General features: G+C 38.4%; 1 protein-coding gene across 9 annotated transcripts in view; it reads left to right on the plus strand.

The window, feature by feature from the left end:
* Window positions 1-24,013, plus strand: part of SHANK2 (SH3 and multiple ankyrin repeat domains 2) — a 310,473-nt gene that overhangs the window by 86,992 nt on the left and 199,468 nt on the right. For all 9 annotated transcript variants that reach the window (XM_086472429.1, XM_086472430.1, XM_086472431.1 and 6 more), the window contains 2 exons: window positions 3,600-3,769; window positions 16,681-16,794. In XM_086472429.1, the coding sequence (XP_086328555.1) occupies window positions 3,600-3,769; window positions 16,681-16,794 (284 nt within the window). The remainder of the gene's footprint in view (window positions 1-3,599; window positions 3,770-16,680; window positions 16,795-24,013) is intronic.

Raw genomic sequence — 24,013 nt, forward strand, 5'->3', positions numbered from 1 at the left:
CTGTATCTGTCAAGTGTGCAAGCGATGGAGCTGCACCAGGACGAGGGGTTAGAGCGCAGGGCTGCCAAAATGAAGGGAGGCAGAGGTGAGTACTGATGGAGAGAATTAGAGTTTAAAAACACATTTAGTTAATTTAATTGGTCTGTCCTATTTCCTAATATCAAAATACCAAACAATACCCACTCTTCAGAGTAGAAAAGGACATGAGCATTGTTAAGAAATGAAACTGTTGGTTTCTTTTTGTATTTGGAGGTGTAATGGATCTTTACTTGAGTTTTCAAGTCAACGTCATGTAGTTGAAGCTGTCACCTGCTACCTTGCACGTTGTTCTCTCCTTGGCTGTAGGCACCCAAACTGACAAGCACTATTTGTGACTGTAACAATACTGCTGGAGAGTGGAAATATGGTGCACTGAAAAAAAAAATAAAATAAAATTTGCCTGAGATGTAAGAATCACTGGAAGGAACAGGATGCAAATTTCTTATGCTAGTGCGTTCATGCAGTAGAGCAAACTCATCTCACCTTGTTGTGTGTTACGATAAGGGCAAAAACTCCTGTGGCTGTAATTTGGGTGTCACTGCCTCATAGACACTCGTGTCAGCGTAAAACCAGCTTGTCTGTGATGAGGCTTCGCTTAGGTGACGAGGTGGCCACGAGGGGCTTTTCAGAGAGAGTGCCCTCGTATTCCAGTTGATACTGCTTATGCCTCCAGAGTGGTAGGTTTTTGCTTTAGAGTCGATGATTATTGTAGCTGGAAGGGATAAAAAGTGCATTTTCAACAGTATTACTGGGATAACGAACTTCCTATTTCTTGAAGTATAAACAGTCCTTTGAGGTGGGGGGAATAATTAAAAAAAATTTTCAATAAGCAAACATTTATTTGCTTTGACTTTATTCAGCCACTTTCCTCTTCCCTTTCTGAAAGCATGTGATTCTGAAAACCAGCACAAATGATAGTGGAAACCGATATAATGCCTGAAATTTTGTGGAAATGAAATTTTCGTCTTAGTGCATCAATATCACAGCTACTTAACTGCTACTTAGCTGCAGAGTTTCGTATGTACCATCATTCAGAGATGTCCAGAGTACGTGCAAGTGCTGAGCAGAGAGCTGGAGGCTCTCTAAAGACAACTAAAAGGATTTTATATATAATTTTTCCTGGAAGCAATGCCTTTTCATGCCACAGGCCTGTTGTGCAGTCATGAGTGGCACCTTACATGACACTTTCCTCACAGATTTTGTTTAACTGTATGACCACCTACTTACTGTCAGCTGAATGTGGGAATTGTCGGTGTCGCTACTTATTATTTGCAAATAATACATTCACCATGAAGCTGTTGCTCCCCTTAGATGAAAAAGCCCTTTTTGACATAGCAGTAGATGGGGTTCCGGAGCAGAAGCAGCCAGAGGGGTAGGTGAGTGGAGAAGGTTAGAGTATGACAAAGAGTTAATGAGGTGTGTAGTGTTTGCGTTGTGGAAAGGGGCTGAAGAGCGATGCTGGAAGGGGTTCACATGATCTTTACAGCCTGTGTGGCTCAGGTGTTTATCTTCTTTCGAGGCTGCTGCTTTTCATCCCAGACTGGTTTTGTTGGTCCTGGGGGAGGCAGGGGAACTGGCAGCCTTCCTGTGAAATTTGCCCACGGTGAGTCACGAAAGGAGGTGCCAGCACAGTCTCAGGGCTGAGCCACCAAGGATGGCCACCTTCTTCTGGGTGAGAGGGCAACATGTCCACATGTCTTCCGAAATCTCCGCATCCTCCTCCTGCTCCTTCATGGCATGGGGCTTGCTGGGCCGGGAGCCCAAGCTGGGGACGAGGGGGTAGAGGAAAGATTTTTTTTTTTTTTTTTTTAAATTTTTTAAGAAGTCATGTATCCCATGTTGCAGCCCTGGTTTCCCTTAGTGAGCCTGTCTCATGAGAAATGACGCATTCAGTGCGAAGGTTAAATGTGCCATTTCCCCCTCGTCTTTCGGTAAGAGCAGAAATGAATGTATGTTCTGTGATAGGAGTTAAGGAAGATGCTGGGACATAACATTGTGAATAGCTGCTACCAGACTAGGCAGAAAATTCAGCTCGATAAAAGTGGAAATCGGATGTGTAGCAAGTTTATAGATCTGGATTTTTTTTCTGGTGATGACAGTTTCTTCACTTATAAGGAAAAAAGAATGGAGCAAAAGAGCTGAAACCCGAACGTCATCTTTTCCTGTCTTCCTTTAAAAGGCTGTGAGAGTTGGCTGAGGTTTCGGATGCAAACTCCATCGCAGACGTGCAACCAGAGCTCACTTTTAAACTCTTAAGTGTGGCTTATCTTTGTTGGCACCTGTTCACAGAAATGGAAGAACAGAACAACGAGGTGGAAGGGGGATGCTATTCCAAACAGTAAAGAAATTACTGCAGGAAAATTGAAGTGTTCCCTATATGGAAGATCCACTATGTTTGGTTTTTTTACCAGACAACTTCTTCTTTACCAGTATTGAGAGCCTTATTGACTCCTATTTTGGTAGGAAATTGGTTAAAAAAAAAAAAAAAAGGGTACAGAAACAGTAAACTCCAGCCCTCGTATTTCATTTTGCTTATAGTGGTTTGAGGTCTTTCCTTTCTTCTTACAAGAAAGTAAGCAGAGTGTTACAATGCTGGATCACCATTAAATAATTTTTCTTCCTGTGGTACCCTACCTCTTTCCTATAAATCTTTATGAATATTCTTTCTCATGAATATTTTCTGTTTCTAGACTTTCTGAGTAAGACCAAGTTTTTATGTTGTGTTTTTATTTTTATTTTATTTTTTTTAAAAAAAGTTGAATAGTACTGTCTTGCAAATTTATTATCGTATCTCCTGTAGGTTTCATACCCTCTTTAATATTTGCCTCTCTCCTCGCATCATTTTTCTGGAGATTGAATAATGAGCTTACGCATCATTCACTGGCTTTTAATAACTTCTTCTTTATACACCATAAGTAGGTTGTGCATTGTTTGATGACCTGTGGCTTACCTGGTCATACAGCTCTGAAGCCATTGGGAGAGCTACTGATTGCCATCAATAAGAAATGATCTTCTGCAGCCGAAACGTTAGCCATGAGAGCAATGCTTTGTGCAGATCTGAAATTTAGCTCCAGGCCTTGGAGTGGCAAAGTAACTGAATTATTCAGTCCATTCAGTTAATTCAATTGTCTTGATTGTTCAGTTAACGTTACAATATTACACAGATATCCATTCCCAACGATCATTGTAAATACTGTTTTAAAGTCTTTCTGATAAGTTGTGATGCTTGTAATGTATGATTTGCATTTAAATTTTAAGATTCATCAGGGTCTGTGCGTGTGCAAGTTTAGTTTGCAGAAAAACTAAAAACTTTACTATATGTGTTTTCTTTTCTAGGCCATCATGGTCAGATGAATGTTGATCATATTTCATAGTGAAAGATTTCAACCATTAAAAACATGTGTTTAGGAAGAGAAACATGTATTTTTTCTGCAGGGATAGATGTCTTACTGGAAGAAATTGTTATTCCCTGATTAGTTTAATCCTGCTAATGTGATGGTAAATGATTAACTTTACCTATTTTAAATAACCAGTTAATATTTTCCAATTTCAATTTCCAGTGCCGTTTACAGTCCTAGTGCCAACAAGGATACTCTGTCTGCCTTGGATTATCAGGGTCCAAAACGCAAGCTTTACAGTGCTGTACCTGGAAGACTTTTTATCGTTGTAAAGCCATATCAACCTCAAGGAGAAGGGGAAATTCATCTGCACAAAGGAGATAGAGTCAAAGGTAAGTATGTAATTAATTTTGAATAAACATTTTCTTCTGCTAGACAGAAATTTTATTTTAAAATTCTCTTCTATGTTAGGGAAAAAAAAATACCTGTTTGGTAGAAGTGCTTGTAGGCCTTTTGTTTCTTTACAGGGTATTTTGCTCCTAGATTTATTTTGTAACCAACGTGTATTTAGCTACCATTGTAACTGTAAGTGACTTCGAAGTACTACTAAAATTCAGAAATATGTGCAATAATAGCAGCATTGTCTTTTACACAGAGCATTTCCTTCTGTAGTTATTATAGAAAGACAGCTCCAGGACTTTAAAAGGTTGTAAACATGTCAGCTATCTAAGCAGCTCAGGGAGGAAACGGGGATAAGGTCAAGGCTGTTCCAAGCCCTTTCCTCAAGGAGCAATTTATTGGTTAAGTAGAAGATGTCCCCTTGTGAGACTTAGGGTAAGTAGGTAGGTAGAACCTGCTGTAAACGTTCGGGGAGGAAGTGTGGCGGTGCGTGTATAATTTCTGTCCACTGATGCCCTTCCCAGCTAAGAATATGTTAAAATCAAGGCCAAACTTTGTGTTATTATTTTGAAGACAGTAAGTAGATCCAGGTATGGCTGAGAAGGGGGGCAGTGTTCTACAGGATTGACCTTCTGCAGGGTGCATTGTTGCGCAGTTCCAGCTGTGGTTTTGCACATCCAGGTAAAACTGTAAATGGAATAAAAAGACTTTCTGCTCAGTCCGTACAAACCAAATATGACTTACGGAAATCAAGGAAAGAGAATAAATTTGTTTTCCTAAGTAAAAAGTGTTAAGCTGCTGAAAATTTCCTTGCAACTGAAACCTCTTATCTTACAAAGGAAAACTTCAAATATCTCCTCCCTTGAGCCTGCAAACAGTAGTTGGAAAAGAATGGGGAGCCATTGGAAGTATTTTTGTATTTTTATTTTTGGATGTAGCTCATTCTGAAGCGTTTGTGGGTTTAATAATTTTTTGGTAATTCAAGCCCTCAGAAGGTGTAGGATAGAACTATGAAGAATGCTGCACTTAAAGATAAAATGTGTGCAAGATTCATTTTAAATACAAGGATGAAGGAGCGAGGTTAAACATAGGAGAGCTGGTGATGTCTTTAGGACTGAAAAGATGATTTTTCAGTTCTGGGAGATTGTGCCCTGGTCAGGTGGGAATCAGTGATTATGTTTTAAAGAAAATAGTGCACAAAATCTTTTGGAAGAGCCCATATGAACGCTTCATAAAACATTCTAAAAGTTCCCGATTAATGGAAGTTATCTAGGCTAGAGTAAAATTAATGAAAGGAAAGTAAAGCTCTGAGATGAAAGAATTTCTTGGGAATACCAAATATCAAGTAAAATTCAAGTCATAAAAACCAGAAGTCATCTTCAAATTCAAACAAGATTGACAGAGCTTTGCATGGTTTGGGAACCAGCTTTGTAAGTGTCCAGTATATGAGAATAAATGCAAGAGAAGTAATGCATAATAGCACTTCATAAAAGCCTTCAGGTGTCAAAAGAATGGAGAGAGGTTAAAGCTACAATCTGGAGAGAGGTAAAGCTACATTATGGGTAACTGTCATGTAAAAATGTAAAATAGAAAGCATATGTGATCTTTTCATACCTTTACAAAAGAATACTGGCTCTTGGGTTAAAATGTGCAGGTCTGGGGTCTTCTGTATGATGTTCTCACTGGAAGGGTGGAGGAACAAAACGATTCGCAAAGGTGCTTGTTGGTCAATTGCAAGAAAATGAAAGAAATGTTCTTTCACGGGGAGGGGGGGAAGATTGAAAAAGCAAGCCTTAAGCATGCCTCAGAACTCTGCTTATTCGTAATCTCAGAAAATTTAACACCACCAGGAAGAATTGCCTGTAGCTACAAAGGATGAAATTTTGGGGGTCATGAGTAGTACTAAGTACCTTTCTACTCTGAACGTGTTTACAGAGATCTAGGAGGTGCCAACAGATAAAGAACACGTATGGTTGAGCACCGTCATCTAGTCCTTGGGGAACGTTGTACACAGTTGTGTTCCGTTGTCTTGTTGGATTTAAACATGTATTTTTGTTTATGTGGAAGACGTAAGATCAACATAGATTCTCAGCACCGGAATGAAACAATAGAGACTCCAGGCAGTTCTGGAGACAGTAGAGACAGAAAACGTGTTCCCTAGTGAAAGAGGAGACAGTGGAACAGGTTGCTTGGGATGCTGAATTTTGTAGAGGCATTCATTATCTGGCTGCTTGTTTACATTAGAATTTGAAACTATTATGTGCAAAAATATCCCAAGAACAAATGATTTAAATTTCAATGAAGAGTTTAATATTTTAAAAAAATTAGTTCGGGAGCCCTTGGTTCTAAATTATTCTGACAGGAACTGGAAAACAATGCAAGAAGAAATTAGTCCACTTTTCAAATCTTCTTGCAATAGTGTGATCTAAGCTTGAGACCAGTGATTTTTGTGGCGGACACTAATCAATGAATGTCAAAATGCCGAAATAGAATATAAGATCATGTGTGGTCTGTGAGTTTTGAATCTTTATTTATGGGGAATATGTGTGTTTACTGAAACTCTCTATAAATTAATTATTACTGCTAGAAAAAGGGAGACATGCCCATCGAACATCAAATCATTCCTGCAGGGATTATTTTTTCATCTTCAAGTATGTGATTTGCACATCGAATTAAAATCTGTCAAAGGTCTAGCGTTTGCAGGCACACTTGTTTTGGAGCATTTTATAGAACTTTGATACAGGAAAGTCTAATGAGATTTCTATACGTGTCAGTCTGCTTTTAGAAAAAGTTTGGAATAAGAAAAAGTGTACATAGGGGTTTTCAGTGTTACTGCTTAAGGTGAAATCTTCTGGAGAGTAACTTAAGGCTGTTTGCACGGCAGGGCTGGAACACCGTATGACAGGCTCCCATTGCTAATCTAAGGAAAAACTTCCAGAACAAGATCAAATCCTATTTCATGTTACCGTGTCAATGGTTCCTTAGTTGTCACAAAAAATGTGTCAGAATGAGCACAGCAAGGTCATGCAGAGAACAAAGAGCCCAGGTAAAAAGACAGTGATGCTTTAAAAAGGCCTCGGTTGTGTAACAGTGTTGAGGAAGCCGTTCAAACAGCGTGTGTGACACAAATCCAGTTCAATTAAATCTGAATTCATGTCCCTCTTCTAGTCGAAATATAATTATTTAAAGAGAATATAAAAAATTACTCCAATGTGAGAGATTGGTAGGCTTTCTCTCCAGCATCCGAAAGCACCGGCAGTAGGGCTCGTATAATCCTCAGTACTTCTCGTGTGCTGTGCAAGCCCCAGAACCACTGGTTATAAGGAGGTCCTGCTTTTTTTCTCTTTCTGAGCAGGAATGCCTCTTGGTACTGGATATATTTTCTGTCTTTATAGGGACTTGCTTAGCACGTCCATGATCCAGTCAGCACTGAGGTTTTGATTTTCTTGGGGTACGCGTGCCTGTTAGGGGCTTAGCGACTCACTGTGTGCAGTGCTTGGAGGACATGAAACAACATTAAACCCTGTGGAATTCAGTTCTTCCTCACTTTGGAAACACCTTAGCCTCACATTTAAAAAACAAAACAAAACAAAACCACAAAAAAGCTTTTTCTTAGCCCCTCTCCTCTGCCAGCTTGGTAGCTGCACTGTTCTGTATAAGACACTGGTGCTAAAGTACTGGCTTCTTGGGCGGTTTGGGGGGATTCAACCGTGTATTGGCACTTCCTATGGGATTCTGACCCGTGTTCAGTCTGACCCTGGGGAGATGCTCATCACATGCACATCCCATGAGACTAATCACAGTAAAGATGTAGCAAGGCATTTATTACAGGGATAAAAACCCAGAACAACATATTAGAGTAAGGGATTAGTTGGGAAATGTTTTTATGGATTTTCTTTTTTCACTTGGTAGAATTAGAAGGGTCAGAGAGAGGGTTGAATTCCCAAACTCCTGATGAAAAGTGCTTTCATTAGATGAAGATAAGGCAGATTTTTTTTTCTTTCTAAAACTGCTAGGAGTGCTTGAGTGACAATAGTTCACAGTATACGATACAAGAAAACTGCTCAGAGAAAGCTGTGAATGAGCGAGGTCCAAAGAAAATGTAAACTAAACAAAATGGTCTTGTATTAATAGGATATTATGTTGCCTGTATAAAAATATCTGCTTTATTTTTAATTGTTAGTCATACATACTGACATCATTTGTGTCTGTCACTCATGAGAGAAGGGCTGTGGCTGTTGTAAAAATATATCTGATTTCTTTATTTGTACAAGAACAACCCTAATCTTATGTTTTCACATAAGTGAAGAAGAGCTAGCTTCATTCCTCACTTTGAATGTTTTGTTTCTTTCTTAATTTTATATCTAAAAGTCCATAGCAATAAATCTTCCACAATCCCAACGCACACATGTGTATGAAGTATCTGTAAAATGTATTTTGATCAGCTTTTGTGTTGCTAAATTTACACTGGAATCAAGTGGCTTCTTTTATTGACAAACCTCAGATGTATGAAGGGAGTGCAGTGCTCCAAAGTTCGTTATGAGTGAAGAACCAGGAGTTTTCTCTGTCACGAAGATAAAATGATACAGAAGTATCTGTGCATCCTGGAGAAGGTTACCTGTGATTCAAATCTGTACTGGCATACCTTGCTGGAAGGGTGACAGATAGGAGTTCCAGGTACCAATCAACATGGTGCAGATGATCTCTAGTCACTTAGAAACAAAACCATCAAAATTGTTTTCAGAATCTATTTTATATTAAAACATACCTGAAATGCATATGAATTATCCCTCACTGACCTAGAAAGAAAAACCACATGGTTGCCAGATTCAAATACTTTTGAGAACTTTTGAAGTTTCACCCTACTCAGTTTTGGTTTTTTCTTGTCTTTCTATGTTTTTATTACAGTGTTTCCATTTGCCATGTGATTTCTAGTTATTTTTTTCTAATTTTTAGGTCCCATAGTATAGTTTGTCCGTGTGTGCCTTCCAACTGTAAAATTTTACTTTCCTCTTATTTTTTTGGCTGCCCTGATATTGCTGTCTCCCCTCTTTCACCTGGAAGGCAAACAGCATACAGAGCTAGTTCTGGAAAACGCTCAGTTTCTTTAACTCTTACTGTGATTAAACAAGTTTTCTAGTGCTTAGTATCTAGAAAAATAGGGAGTTATTTCAGTGTCTCAAATATGCTCCAACAGACTTTTTCATTAACCTTTTGAGATGCCTCTCCTGTGCAGGCACAGTCTGAGAAGAGTTTACCACAACTGAGGTCTGTTCTCAGCTACATTCACCGGGGTCAGAGAAACGGTAGTAATTCAGTAATAGTGATTCAAGCATCTGTTCTAGGCAGAAAGTCGGTAGTTCTCAGCATTGGAAGTATTGACCCTTGGAACACTACTTTTATTTCAGTGTGATCTCAGACAGTAGGGCAATCCAAATATATCGCTAACATTTTCATTTCTTGTGAAATCTACTTGCAAGTCATTTTGAAAAAGAAAGATTATTAAACCCCTGCTGTGCATGGAGATATTGCCAACAGACAGTGCTTGTGGGCAGAAGGAAAGTTGGTCTCCCGGGATTTTGCTCTTGTTAGATTAGTAAATAAAATACTGGGTAAGGAAGAGCCTCAGAAATGCTGTTTTGCTTCTTCAAGAGTGTTTTGTACCTTGTGTGAATGAGCATGGCAGCGAAATTTAACCGAAGAGGTTTGCGTAAGCGTTGTTTTGCTACTCTTTTATATGAAGAATTAAATGAATGTGAAATGGAATATTAATCTTACCCGTATTCATTGGTCTATTTTGCTTCCCTACTGTCTCCTGACTTGATTGGTTTGATTTAAGTTCCTAACATAAATAATTCTGGCTCATCACAGATAATAACCTAACTCATTTCTTCAAGTTGCTTATATCTGAAGAGCAGGAGAGAGTTGGGCTTCAAACTATATCCAAGTGCTTTAACACACATGCAGCCTTGCTCCCACTGTAGCAGGAGAGCTGGCTTTGCTGTCAGGGCTGCGAGAAAGTGATGAGGACATAAGAGCATCCACAAATCCCCATTGTCTTCACTCTTGACTATTTAAAGGCAGCCTTCCTTCAGTAGTCAGTAAGTGGCCCAAAATATTGAGGAGGGAGACAGTACCAGAGGACTGAGAGGAGCTATGAATGGCAGGTGAGCAGAGTAGCATAGTCCGTCACAATAGTGCAGGCTGCAAATGCAAGATGGTTTGGGACCTCTTCTCAGATTAATGCTCTCCACTCTGCATTCTCCTGACCTGTAGTTTGGGCATCACTGTGGAGAAGAGCAAACTTGATGCTGTCCACACCTTCCTCAACAGAGGTGGTGGTCAACGTTACAAATTTTCCAATGCTCGATTTGAATTTCTGTCCAAAATTCGAACCAGTGCAGAAGATTTGTTTCATGTGCTGTTTTTCTCTTTCCTTCACTTTCCCCAGACTATTTAAGAGACACCCACATAACAGGAAAAAGACAATCTTCATAGAAAGTTGTTGGCAATGATAAAAAAGGAAGAAAAAAATTAATACAGGGCCAAATCTTGATCAGCACGGCTCTTTCAGTTCTATTTCAATTGAGCCATATTTCCTCAGATTTAGAGGATTATGTGCAGATTATTGTATTTGTAGATTTTTGATGTAGTGAGTGGTTGTGCTGTTAATAGTCACTGTCATCTCATCCCAAGGTCCTTTTCCTGAACATTGCTTGTTTGCACTGTTTCTTTCTTGAGGAAGTAGAGGTGATAAAAGACGAAAAGCTTTGTTAAGTCAGGATCTAGCCTGGCATTGATTATGACCATGGAGGTTTGGGCTGGCGACATACACTCAAAACTTGAAGCTAAGGCTCCTTAGTCTTAACCATGTGCTTGCAGTGTGGGTGGCCATGGAGATTGAAGCCACAGTTGCATCACACTTGTGTTTTGGAGGCAAAACTAGAAGTTAAATTAAGTTTAAAAAGTGAGGAATATTTTCTGTCCAGGTTATTTCCCTAATTTGTTTTCTCTGTGAGGTCCCATAGCCCAAGATGGCAAAGAACGGCTGAATTTGCTTCTCCGCTAAAACAAATGTCTGTGGAGCCACCGTGGAATGTGGCTGCTCAGGTCAATTATACAAAATCATTAACTGCAGATACACAAGGCTTTCCTTCCAGATTGTCCGTGGACTGCACAAGAACATTTTCTACGTGGCAGCTGGGTCACAGTCTCTTGTTTGCATGCTGGAGGCCTTAATGTGGTTGTCATCGGGGCGATAGACAGTGACTTCCTTTCCAGTCCTGTTGCAGGATCTCAAGTTATGTCAGTCTCTCTTGATTAAGTATTTGAAAGCCAGAAACCGTCTGCCTGTAAGGCAGAACAGACAGATCCTGTTCATCATGAATCGCAGGGAGGGAGGGATATCTATGAAGAGCAAGTAGGGGTAGATAAAGAAATAGAGTGAAATTTAAACTAAGACCAGATTTTGAGAAAAATATCTCTCTTTGAGACGGCCAGATGAAGTTGTAACTTGTGCTGACCTTCATTTCTGTTGTGTGTAAGTCTGGGTTAAGTTGCCCTTCAGAGAACTCACTCTGCACAGTACTTGTCTCAACATTGTTTTGGATTTACCAGGTTGTAGGCAAAAATAGATCGAACTTTGAATTTTTGTTTCCATTGATATGTATACTTAGGAATTGAATTGCCATTACAACTCAAGGTTAGAAACATACATTTTTAAGTTGTAACCACTTTAGGGGCTGTTTTAAGCAAAATTGGTTTTATCCTTGAAAGAGTTATTCTTGCCTAGATCATCTGTCATTTGGAAGCTCTCCTTCCAAAAGGCAAATAATTCTGGAAATTAACTTCAGACAGCAGATACTTTTACAAGAGAAAAGCCTAAATGATATTAAGTACTTCTGATAGAAAGAAGTTAGGTCTCTACTCAGTGGAAATTTAAAATCTACTTTATTTTAAAAAAGCAAATCCAGAAGATTGTTACATCAAGAAACAAAACCAGAGTTCAGGTTTGCACTGAACCTTGCTTGGCTAGAATTCAGATGGAAAACCTTTCTATTTCATTAGGTAAATGGCATTTGTTATGAATAACAGAACAATGGAATCAAAGTAAATAAGATATTCATGCTGCTGTTTGAATGGAAGGGACACTGTCGCCATGCCTTTCAGGTTAAGAATGAAATGCTGAAATTTTCTGCTTTCTACTGTGTGGTCTAGAGTGCTTTCAGCTTGCATAATTCCGCATTTCACTAAAAGTATTGAGACCTTCAGCTGCTCTTGATTAGCAGATACAACTTTCACTTTTAGCACTGGTAGTTCTTACATCAGCATAGGCTAGTTCAGCTGCTAGATTTTTCAATGGATTTTCAACTTTGTTGCCATTCTGTTTATTTTTCTTTTTTTCTCCTGGTTGTAGAAATGTTCTTTTTTTTTTTTCCAGAAGATGATAGGCCATTCCCAGTCCCTGTGACTATTTGTTTTTCCAGGAAACAAGAATGCAGTTTATACAAGTGCCAAAAGCTGATTGCAGATATTACAAAGACATTTCAGAAATATCCTGTAGCAGCTATAACGATAATGGCCTGAATTTGGCTGTATATTTCATTGGCGTTTTTGCAAATAAAGATACCTGGATTAATTCACTCAGTGAAATTTCAGTATCACAAGGAATTTAGAAGTTGTATGCACCATCATTTGATGGAAGAATATTTCTTGATTGTCGCATAATGAAGGGAGCTGTAATGTGGAAGAATAAAACTTTCTTGTTGTTTTGTTTAAAGTGATTTTTTTTTTTGATACTGTATTGAGTAATGAAGCTGTTTGAGATGAGTATGTTGTATTAATATTAAACAATATAAAAATTGTCAATAAACTTACAGAAGTTGCAAGATGGAAAACATCCTGTGCTGGATTAACACTATATTTAATTTTCTTGTGTTTTAATCTGGACTTTGGCAAAGCAGAATCTGGCTGCTCTTAAGTATAATATTTTAAAGATGTTAAAGTGTAAGATCCTGATTGGCACCTGCCTATACATGTTTTCCTGTTATTCAGTGGTTTGGTGTTTGTCCAATTTTGATTTGCAGTTTTGTCCATATAATTAAACATAATTCTTGTTTTAAACTATGGTTTTGTTGTGAAAAGACATACCAGGATTCATGATGTTACTGGAACCTTAATTTTACTCTTATAACATCAGATTGGTTTTGTAGTTTGTTGTATATAAAGACTCTGGCCTGCTCTTGCCATAGCAACCACAACTTTTGTTTTTACTGAAAGCAAGAGGAAAAAAATACTTGAAATTATAAAGCTTAATTATTAATTTTGGGAAAGTCATCCTTTGATTTACCATTGTTGTGTCCTTCAGAAGGGAAAATGTTGATTAGAAAATCTCTTGCTGGTACCAAATTATCTATTAGGATGTGTCTCTTAAGCACTGTGCTGAGAGGGAAAAGGCAGAAATTAAGGCCTCATTCTAAAAAAACACTCGCAGCTACAAAAGATAAATCATATTTTTATGATTTATCCTTTAAGTTCCCAGTTACCCACATTGGAATACAGAAAGCGTTGCTGGTTTTTATACATATGTAGATTATTATGGCTTTGGCTCCTGCAGAATTTCCCATTAATGGCACCACCTGAGATATATTAAAAAGATGTTTTCAAGTTTTTTTGGTAGTGCAGAACCATCTAGCTCTCAACTTCTATATTTTGAGTATTAGGCCATATGTGCTTATCCTCCAACTCACCAATACTTTGTGTCTGCACGTCTGTATCCCTGGCTACACCACGTTTGCCTCTTGTGTCATCTTTGTGCCTCTTGCAGTTCCATCAGGCGTTCCTTTCCTTTCTTGGCACCTGCAATGATGTTTTTCCTTGACAGTAAGTCTAAAGATACTGTCATTTGGTTTGGAGATGTCATCTCTAGGCACACTTGAACCAGAATTGTGAAGGTTGCATTCTGGCAATGCCTCATTTCTCCTTCTACCTTTTTTCCATAGATGTTCTGTCTTCGGGCCTTGCTCTTGCTATTAGTACTTGTAAAGTTTAATAATTTATGTAATAATGACCTAAAGTGCTCTGTAGTAGTCGCTGTTCGCCTTGCACTCACAGGTAGACATACAAAGCAAATTTCTTTTCCCATCTTGATTTGGATGTCTTATCAGCTGCTGCTACCATAAACACATGAAATTACTCTACGGGTGTGAAATACCCAACTTCCTTCTGACAGTGAAAATGCTTTTTGGAGATGGAAATATCCACGTAATTTGGAGCATCAAAATAGCAGATCTGACAGATTAATAAAATACCGAAGTAGGGAAGTGTTTCTCAGTCTCCAAGTGGTTTTTGTTCTCCCTATCTTGCCAGTTTGTGGACTGAAATCATCACTGAGATTCAGCGCTGAAAACGCTCTTCAAAAAAACTTAATTACTTGCAATAGAAATCTTGCACTGTCTCGCATTTTGAAATTTCTTTCATGATTTGAAGTTAAATCAATGTACAGTAGGATCCTACAATAATTGTACTATCTATATATGTTAATTCAGTTTTCCTGCTTCCTTATCTCATAAATAAGAACTGCACTCTATTCTTGTCTGAACAGAGGTTACATTGTTAAAAATATATTGGAAGCTGATGAATACCCAGTATATATTGGATGAATTAATAGGCTCCTGTTTTGTGTAACGTTGAATTATCAGATTGACTTAGTGTGTTAATGTACACAGGTTTTCAACATTTTCAAGAACTGCAATTTATCAACATATTTGTCATTAATTATGCCTCAAATTCATATCCATTAGTATTTTTGTTTATGTAGTATTTATTTTATTAATACAATCAAAGCACAGACCTGATGTCTTAATTTTTGCTTGCATTTAAATGTAGAGATGACATATTTTCTCATGTTAACAATATCAATAAGTGTTGAGTAACTAAAAGAAAAGGGATGCTAAAAATGTTTTTTTCAGCTTAGGTTTCACTGTAGAGTTGTTGGTGTCTTCCAAGGTCAGTGCCCTCTGCCGTTATCCCACAACTACCTCGGCGGGTAGAGTTTTCCTCATATATGTCAGAAAGGTGCTTGATAAATTGTGCATTTGGGACCCATCCAGGTGTAGGGTTTTGCCTTAATGGATTTATTTCCTGGGGCTTAATATGTACTTCTTATTGACAGTGATGTGATAATATGCAGTTAATGAAATCTGTATCTCTGAATTTACTACATTGAAAGACTTCAAATTGACACATTTAAAAACATTTTTCTGTCAAGTATCAATGTTAATGTTAATAGATACCCAGGCTCTGTAAGTAATACCACAAATAATCTAGGATTATGTTAATGAAGAACTAGGTAAACATTTAATTTCAAATGCAGTTTTACAGATTGTAGTGTGTCAAACCAGACTTCTTACCACCTCTTTAGTATTACTAAGTTGTTATATATATTTTTTTTTTCTTGGCCTGTCATTGATTTGGTTTTCAGCTTACTCTATAGTAGTGCAAATCAAGTTCAAATTCAACGCCATTGACTCACAGCAGGTCCACTGACACAGGGTTCAGTTGCAGTCAGGGTCAGGGACTACAGCTTTAAGGCCTGATAAGGTGTGTTTTAACAGTGCAAGGAGCGCTGGTGTTGGAGAGCACCCAAGTAGCACTGAGGTAATATCCCTACCAGACTGGAATACCCTGCAGAGAGATTATCCCAGGTCTTGAAAACCATTAGCATACGTTAGCAAAGAGATGTGCTTGGGCTAATTAGCCTTGATTTTCAGCAGGGCGGGTTAGCCAGCCTGGCTTAGCTAGCACACAGCTACTGGAGCTGTGCTGCTTCGGCTTCCCAGGGCTTATTTTTGGTAGCTCAGGGACCTCTGCGCTGAATATTGTGTTTTGTGCAGATGTGCTCTGAGGACCTGGGTTGTATGACTGAGCTACATTCCCAATCAACCTATTTAGAAGAGCTAACTGTGTCTTTGTTAATAATATATTTTTTTTGTTCCAATATTAATGTATAATATGTTTTTAATAGTAGGTTTGTGTTCTTTTAGTATATATTAAACATGCAGTGATTTGTAGGAACTTCTATAAAATAAATTTAGATGTAATACTTAGCAAGTGTTTAGGATGCTTTTATTACTGTAATTCATCTTCAGTTGCTTACTAGTAAAAACATGCGTTGTTGTTCTGTAGTCTTTTGTCACAGTCGTTGCCGAGTCCTAAGGTTAATATCAAGATAATTAGAACTACAGGATAAAGCTTTCTCTCCCACTGGTAAATCATTCTCCTCCTTATTGTCGTTATCTTCTACATAGAAAAATTATTGAGATGTTTCAACAGGCATCTACATTATGTATCACACCTGTGGGATATTCAAGTGTTTGCTGTGTACTCAAAGCATTAAATCATATTACTTGACCTACATTACAAATCTCTGGAGCTACCCGCTACATAAAATAGCATGTTTCCTTTAGGAAGTAGAAAACATATGAGATATCAAAATATGTATTTATAAAACCCAATTTCAATGTGGGTTCAGTTTTGCAATGGGTTCAGCACTTCAGCCTAATTTGAATGGGCAAGACAAATTTTTTTGTTTGTAGTATGACCATGCATTTATCCTTGATAAAAGCAGCAATGAGAAAACTAAAAATGGAAAGAATTACGTGGGGGCCAGGGAGACTCGTGACAAAAATCGATTTGTGAAGAGGTTCCAAAGACCGATCAGGGAGGGTCGCATTTGAGGGATACTCTGTGCCCATTTTTGGGGGGGCAGCATTTGAGTTCTTGTACAATGTTTGCTTTTGCCAACATGATATTCAGTCGTTGCTGAACGTGTTATGTAACTAATCTTGGTATTTACATGAGGAAAAAAAAAAGTCTAATGCTTCCCTTGTCTCTCTCTATTTAGTTTTAAGCATTGGTGAAGGTGGATTCTGGGAAGGCAGCACCCGGGGACATATCGGATGGTTTCCTGCAGAATGCGTTGAAGAAGTTCAGTGTAAACCAAATGAAAGCAAACCAGGTAATCGGATCAAGTTCCTGTTGAATCCTAACAATGACAAATGCGATGTGTCTGTCCAAGCGGAGAGGCAGCCTGGGCGGGCGTGCGTTGTACAGCGGTGTGTTTGTGTGGTACTAGAAGCTGGAGATTTAAGTAAAGCTGAGCTGCTGAATGAAAGAATAAAGATGGATTTATTGATCAGATTTTCCTGGATGCTGTCCAAGCAAATGGTCTCTCTCATGAGGGACTATGCTGCGAAGTGCTGCGAAAGCTTTTACACAGAACTGTATGCAGACGCTTTGTAAAGCTCTTGTTCATAGCAAGTTCCCTCTGATGACCTTTTGCTAAATTTTAGAGGAGGCAACCATTAGTGGGATGTCTCCTATGCATCTTTCCTGATGACAAAGGAAAATAGAATCCTCCTTTATCATACGATTGTATTGGCATAAGTAAGTAAAACACAAGTGACTTTAAGCAACGTGTCTTTACAGTTCTGATGTAATAAAAGGAAAAGAAATGTACATTGAAGCTTGTTATTTTAAGAATTACCTACTATCTCATAATTTCTTTGCTTTTAAGAATTAAGATATGAGGACATCCTCTCTAATTAAAAGCTCATTATAAATGAGCTCTGAGAATATAATTAATGTTCTCCAGGTATGTATGCAGTTTTAAAATAACTATTGATGTGTTTTGGATCTCTGATGTGTTGATTAAGAACTTTTGGCGTTGCACAGACTATACACTAAAATGTATGCATCATTATTCCTTCATGAACGTTATTCTTTTATGTATGTCATTTTAAACTGCGCAGGTATACTCTTCTTTCTTTGTATATACCCACTGTATAAACGTGATAGAATGGAATAGAATGCACCGGACAAGATAATAGTTCCACAGTAGTAAGGGTTTGGAAATAGTTGTAATATTTGATAAGTATTTTAATTTTATCTGTTATAATAGAAGCTGTGGTAAGATGAAATAGAGTTTAAGGGACGAGCAGAAGAGAAGGCAAAAAGTTAGCTTTTGTAATATGAAAACTTTAAAAGAATGAGGGAATGAGGCATCAGGGACACTGCTCTAGATAACTAAACGCTGTGTGAAAAGGTTATACTTCTTTTTTCTGTTTCTCTTTTGAGAGAGGAAAAAGAGGAGGAGGAGGCAAAACCAGATCTAATATTTGGAGAGAATGGATTTAGGCTTTGAGAACAGAGAGAGAATGGTTGTACAGCTCTTCAAAGGGCTCAAGAAAAAATGAGAATGTAAAGATGGAGGAGTATTAAACAAGAGGAAGATTGAGGTAGGAGTTGGCAAATCTAGGAGCAGTGCTGTTCTCAAATAGAAGATGTAAAAAGAGGGTAACAAGTTGCAATTCTAGTGTGATTTCATTTGTTGGAAACATTATGGAAGATGGATAAATTCAGGCAGGGTGCAACATGAGCCGGTGAAAAGCCACGTGTGAGCTTCAGAACACGTGTTCTGAATATCCTTCAATAAAACCTTGTGGTCATTTAGTTGAAAGACTTCATAAAGATGTGGTCTATGTGAGTAGGTACTCACGAACACCTTGCTTGAGTCTATCATGGAAATGCTGCATTAAATTTGAGCTGTGAATTTGTCTCCAAATCTGAAGAAAATTCTGGGGAGGGGCTTTAAGTTCTAAAATATAAAAGGAATTTTGCATCTTCTTCAGTTGTTTTGAAGAGAAGGAAACCAAACCTGTTTGTCACAAATCCTTGAGATCTTTCCAAGAAATACTCTAGGAAGTAAATTCAGTATATGACACAATTTAATATATGACAAGATTGGTTTTGAGCAAAAATGTCTTTGATCAGTCAAAGGAAAATGAAAATTAAGAAAAAAATTGTCGCAAGAGTAGCAAAAGGATTACTAAAGCTGGAAGTGTTGACAAAAATATAAACAGAAACATCTTACAAATTTTCTGACCTGAAATTATGAAAAGTTGTGCCATGTGCCTGGCAAACCACCAGAGCGTTTGCTGTAATTTATGCCTGTTGCATACTATGGTCTTTCCGATCATTTTCCTATTTGCTTATAGTATAGTGTGAATAATAATGTTAACTAGCTGAAGACTTTAAATATACCGTTCTTCTACTCTATGAAAGACGTAAATGTAGTTAAATAAGCACAAAACGGGCCCGTTTCCTACACCTTCGAACTTGTGCCCTCACGTATTTTCCTGGGCTGTCTTGAAAATGACCTGCACCCAGAAGGCACAGACGAGGTACAGTGCTTCTCTGTGTAATGCGATAGAGGTTGGAGCTGTATGAAATGTATGAAATTCACCATATGTGCCAGATGATTATTGAAATATGGTATGGACTGAAAGCAGCTGATCGCTGAATTGCTGTATGCAATTAGCTTCGTTCGCTTTGCATAGGAGACAATGGAAATGAAAGAGGAGAGCTTTATAAGCAAAAATCAGCCAGTGTTCCCTCTGAGTACAAATGCAAAAGTAATTTAGAGAAATGTGTTAAGCATGGTGAAATGATTAGAAACTAAATTAGGTCTGCTGGGATCGCTGAAAGAACATCAGCTGAGAAACATCGCAAACTTGCGCGAGTTGCAAGAATTTGCATCATGGACTTTGCAAAGCAGCAGAACTTCTTATGATAATGATTTAGAAAGTAGATCATCTTAATGTGTAGGAAATGAATCTCAAACTCAGCCTTTTTCAGACCAGCACCACAGTTACAGTTCTTTCCTATAAATGAGTTTTAGGAACATTTCTTCGAACAGCTTCCCTTTGCTATTAAGTTTGAATAATTGTGTTTAATAGTAGCTTGTCATGCGCACGCCGTGAATGAGAAGAAAGAGGAGTCGTTCTTGGAAAAAGCAAACCACAATTAAACACTACATGCCCAGTAAAACTGATGGGCAGGTGTTTCATGTCCTGCTGATGTATAATCTCGCTTCCAAGACAAGTTCCATTTTCAGGGAACTTCATTGCCATCCTGACTGTTCTCTGGAAGCAGGCAGTGCAGAACAGCACCTGGTTCCTGTGATCTCTTCAAAGATACCATGCTAGCTTGGCAAGTTCTGTTTTCTAAAAAAAAATCATGTTGACTGGCATTAATTCTATATCCCTTCTTTAATCCTTCATTAATTGAGACTTGTAGGAATTATTCCATTATTTTGCTAGGATCGATGCCAGGCTTATAGGCTTTGAATTATCCAGGTTGTCTCATTTGCCCTTTAATAGCATTGGCACAGGACGCGCTGCCTTTTGGTCTTAAGTTTCCTTGACATTTCAAGATCTAATGAAAAAAGAACAATGACAAAGAGAGTCATTATCAGTGGTCTGCTAAGTTCTTTTGCCTGCTTTTAAAAAATTCTTAGACACAAAAGCTTTTTACCATCTTATTTTAAAAAGTGTCACCTTAGTAGCCAGTTTCTTGACATTCTCCAGAATTAAAGTATTCCTTCAGATGAGATTGATACAATATCTTGCTTTTTCCCTGTACAAACACAAGAGTACAAATGTTATATATGTCTTCTTCCTGCATCAACAGTTTTCCTATGTTGTTCAGTAACAAACCAAATTCATTCTTAAATTTCTTTCTATTCCTAAGTATGTGAAAATATACTATGTTTTTTTTGCTAAAGTGTTCTGGGTAGATTGAAGAACGTCCTGTGCAGGAGAAGCTTGATTCATATAAAATCCAAGTTAACTGAAATCTGTGCAAATGTGAGGCACTACCTTGGGTTAGTAGACACCTTAACAGGATTTATTAGCCAAGTGCTGTTGGTGCTGCAGAGAATCACAGGTCATCTCGGATCTCTGGCAGCAGTAGTTTGCATCCACTGAGAATACAGTGTGTAACATAGCTTTGCTTAATTTTTCTACCTATAAAAAAAAGCAAGGCTTTTCTTTTTACCAGCTTATTCTCCGCTTAAAATTCATTATCTTTCTTAAAATAGTAAGAATTCCTACCTAATATCTTCCAATGGGAAATGAAGTACAGAAGAATCTGTCATCCATAAAATCAGCTGCCCCACCAGTGAAAGATAAAGTTTTCTTTCTCCTGCTTAAGTTTAGACATTTTCCTTTGCTTTTCTTCCATCACAGGGTATTACTGTGACTTGAGAGATTAAGTACAAAAAAGCTTTCTATTAAACTTGTGATTTTATACTCCATGTCCTTCAGAATTCAGAGATGCAGATTATCTGGTTGCTCGTAACTGAGGCGAAGTATTCTTTTTCAAGCTAGAATTTATCTTTAACTACATTCTGTCTTCACTATTTGTTATTCTTTTCTTTCTAATGTGTCTGAAGAACTTAGATTTTACAAATGATACTGAAGTGAAGGCAGACTCGACATGTCTTTTAGTAGTGCTTGCTGTCTTTCAACTCTTGGCCTCCTCAGTGCACCTTTCCTTGAGTTCCACGTTCATCTTTAATACCGCCTTTGGGGTTGATTTTTCATTCAGTAGCATCCTCCACACATTTTTCTATCCTGTGGTCTTGGGTACACCTTAATAGTCGTTGTGGTTGCCGTGTGAGTCCTGGGAGTTTATTTCAGACTAGATCTCATCCGGGCATATGTCTTGAATCACCATTAGCAGTTGTTCAAGAGCTCATTTTTCTATGAGAGAATCCAATTCGCAAAGTCTGAGGTCTGCTCAGTCCGGTGGGCTGCGGCGGGGTAGGCAGCCCTGACAAAGCACCTTCCTGGCCCAGACTAAAATGCTAATGTAGATGCGCCCATGCTGACCTCTAGTGTCACTGGTGCTCTGAGCAGACGCTACTGGCATTTAAACTGGGGCTTCTCTTTCAAAATATCTGTACTTAAACGTTCAGTGTAGCTTACTCCTGAGTTCCCAGCAACTTGAAAATATAATGATAGATTATCCAGTAATAGTATAAGTTCCCCTGCCCGTTTCTTTTTACCTGTGTAATCACACACAGATGTTAGAAGCAGAAACTGCAGCATTCCTTATCCAGCATTCTCTCTAGATTTCGGGAATTACCAAACAAGTGAAAATTGTGTTAATAAAAAGCATACTTTGCTACACAGACTGCTATTTCTGAAGTATAGAATTTTCTTTATTCCACATTCTTAGTTTTTAACACCTTGTGCATTCAATAAAAACAGATTTGTTCCTCATTTCCACCATCCCTTTTTATAATTAGCACAACACCTTCCCAGACAATCTCGGCAGCCAGGCTGCTAGAAAATTGATTTGCCTTCTTGTGAAAAAGAAGGTTGCTTTACTGTGAATTGAGTAGCTAATGTCTATCCTGGTAGCTGTGCTGTCCTCTCTGGACAAGTGGCTTGGCACATGCTGTATCTGAAAATATCCTTTCCCTTGCCTGCCACATCAAGGTTGCTTTCTCCATGCTGCCTTTTGGAACAGTCGCCAACATATTTTGCCCACTGAAATATATCTGGGTACTGTGTGGAAGAATAATAGTCAGCCTAAGTGGAAGCTGTGCTGCTAACAGTGAAACAGGATGGATGGTTACACACAGAGCACAAGTTGCAGCCTCGACTGTGTCCTGTATGGACATACATAGGCTGCCTGAAGTTCTAAAAGACTGAGTTTCCCCAGCTTACGCTCTTACATAGCTTGAAGTTAATTCCAAGCATGTTCTGTTTAACCTTTCACGAGAGGGATGGCTACAAGAAAATGAAATTTTGGCATTCTTTTTTTTTTCTACATTTTTAAGCGTCTCAGGGTAGTGCTGTGGTAGGTGTATTACAAAGCAGTGTTATTACTGGGTGTAGTCTGCGAGGCAGATAAACGCTAAAGCATACCACAGAAATTTGGTCTGGGTGTGTGTGCACCCCAGTGCATCCCAGTGTGCAACAGAAATGTAATGTGCTGAGCCTGGAAGTCCCCATCCCCAAACCATCAAGTCCAGAGAGCACGATGGAGCACGTGTTCACATACATGGATTCCTTTCATGAATAGAGAAGGAAATGGGCACCCATCTCACCCTGACGTGGGAGCAGAGCACAGCTTGCAGGTGCGTCCACGGACTCCAATGGGGCTTGCCGTGGAATTGATCTGTCCCTCAGCTAGTTATGCTGGGCTTGGAGCACTTGGTGACAGCCATCACCCTCCTCCTTCCTGTATATTCAGGGCCACCTGATCTTGGCAGTCAGGGGCCACATTTACATTGATGGATGGTTTAAGATGTGTTTAAAGTCTCTGCAGAGGCTTTGCTCAGTTTGCATCCAGGTATTAGTTCTTGAGCTCATGTAATACTGGAATTTGTGAGTTGTAGCTCTGGTCCTTCTAGAAGGAGGACAGGAGTCTTGGTTTACGCGATTTGCTGTTCGGACAGAATAGATAGCCAGAACATAATGACCTGTAAAAGCATCCCTAATCACATGTAATTATGCATGTAAAGGTCAGCACTGGAAGAAGAAAAACAGAAAGCAAAACATCTTTTCATCCAGCCTCTTCCCTTAATTACCCACTTTTTATAAATGAGCCAAATTAACAAATATGTTTTTAAACTACCTTTTCCTGTTATGTTAGGATGAGTTCTGGGTAACTATTTAACTAGCAAGACAACTATAAGAATAGATGGGGAAAGGTTTAGAGGTTATTACAACTCTGCAAAGTTCTGTCAACTAAATAACTTTGAAAGCCACTGGAAGGAAGAGGATTGCAACAAGACAGAAGAGCCTGCAAATAAATCAACTCCACTTTCTGTTTCAAGTAATGGAAATGTAAAGAATGAACCTCAGCAAGTTTCTGTACTCTAGCTTTGCTGAGCAAAGCGTTTGTGTTCTCTGTAATGATAAACAGCAGTTTGGGAAAAGACTTCGAAATGAATCATCACTCAATAATAATGCTAATTTGGAAGCAGAGGTAACTTGAGAGCTGTTTTGGTCTGCAAGCTGGCTATAGGATGGAGTCATATGCTTCCCACGTAACTCAGTAACGTGTGTCCTCTCTGACCAAGGGTGCCCTGAAAGACCTTGCATTCTTTCAGTCTTGGTCTTCTGACCAAGGTGCAATAGAGGTTTCTTACTACAATAGTAATATTTGTAAGAAATGCTTTTGAAAGACTGAGTCTACCAGCTTACTTTGCTGGTCAGCTTCTCTGTCACAAATTACAGTCATTTTCCTTTGCTAATGATACGAGTTTGGTTTCAAGAAAGAGTAAAATGTTCCATGATAATAATTTCATAATTTATCCGTTTTTTGAGAACAGCACAAAGCAAAAACATTAAAAAATATTCAAAAGAAAGAAAATACAAGGC

The sequence above is a fragment of the Leptosomus discolor genome, chromosome 12, assembly GCF_034619465.1.
Source record: "Leptosomus discolor isolate bLepDis1 chromosome 12, bLepDis1.hap2, whole genome shotgun sequence".
Lineage (NCBI taxonomy): Eukaryota > Metazoa > Chordata > Aves > Leptosomiformes > Leptosomidae > Leptosomus > Leptosomus discolor.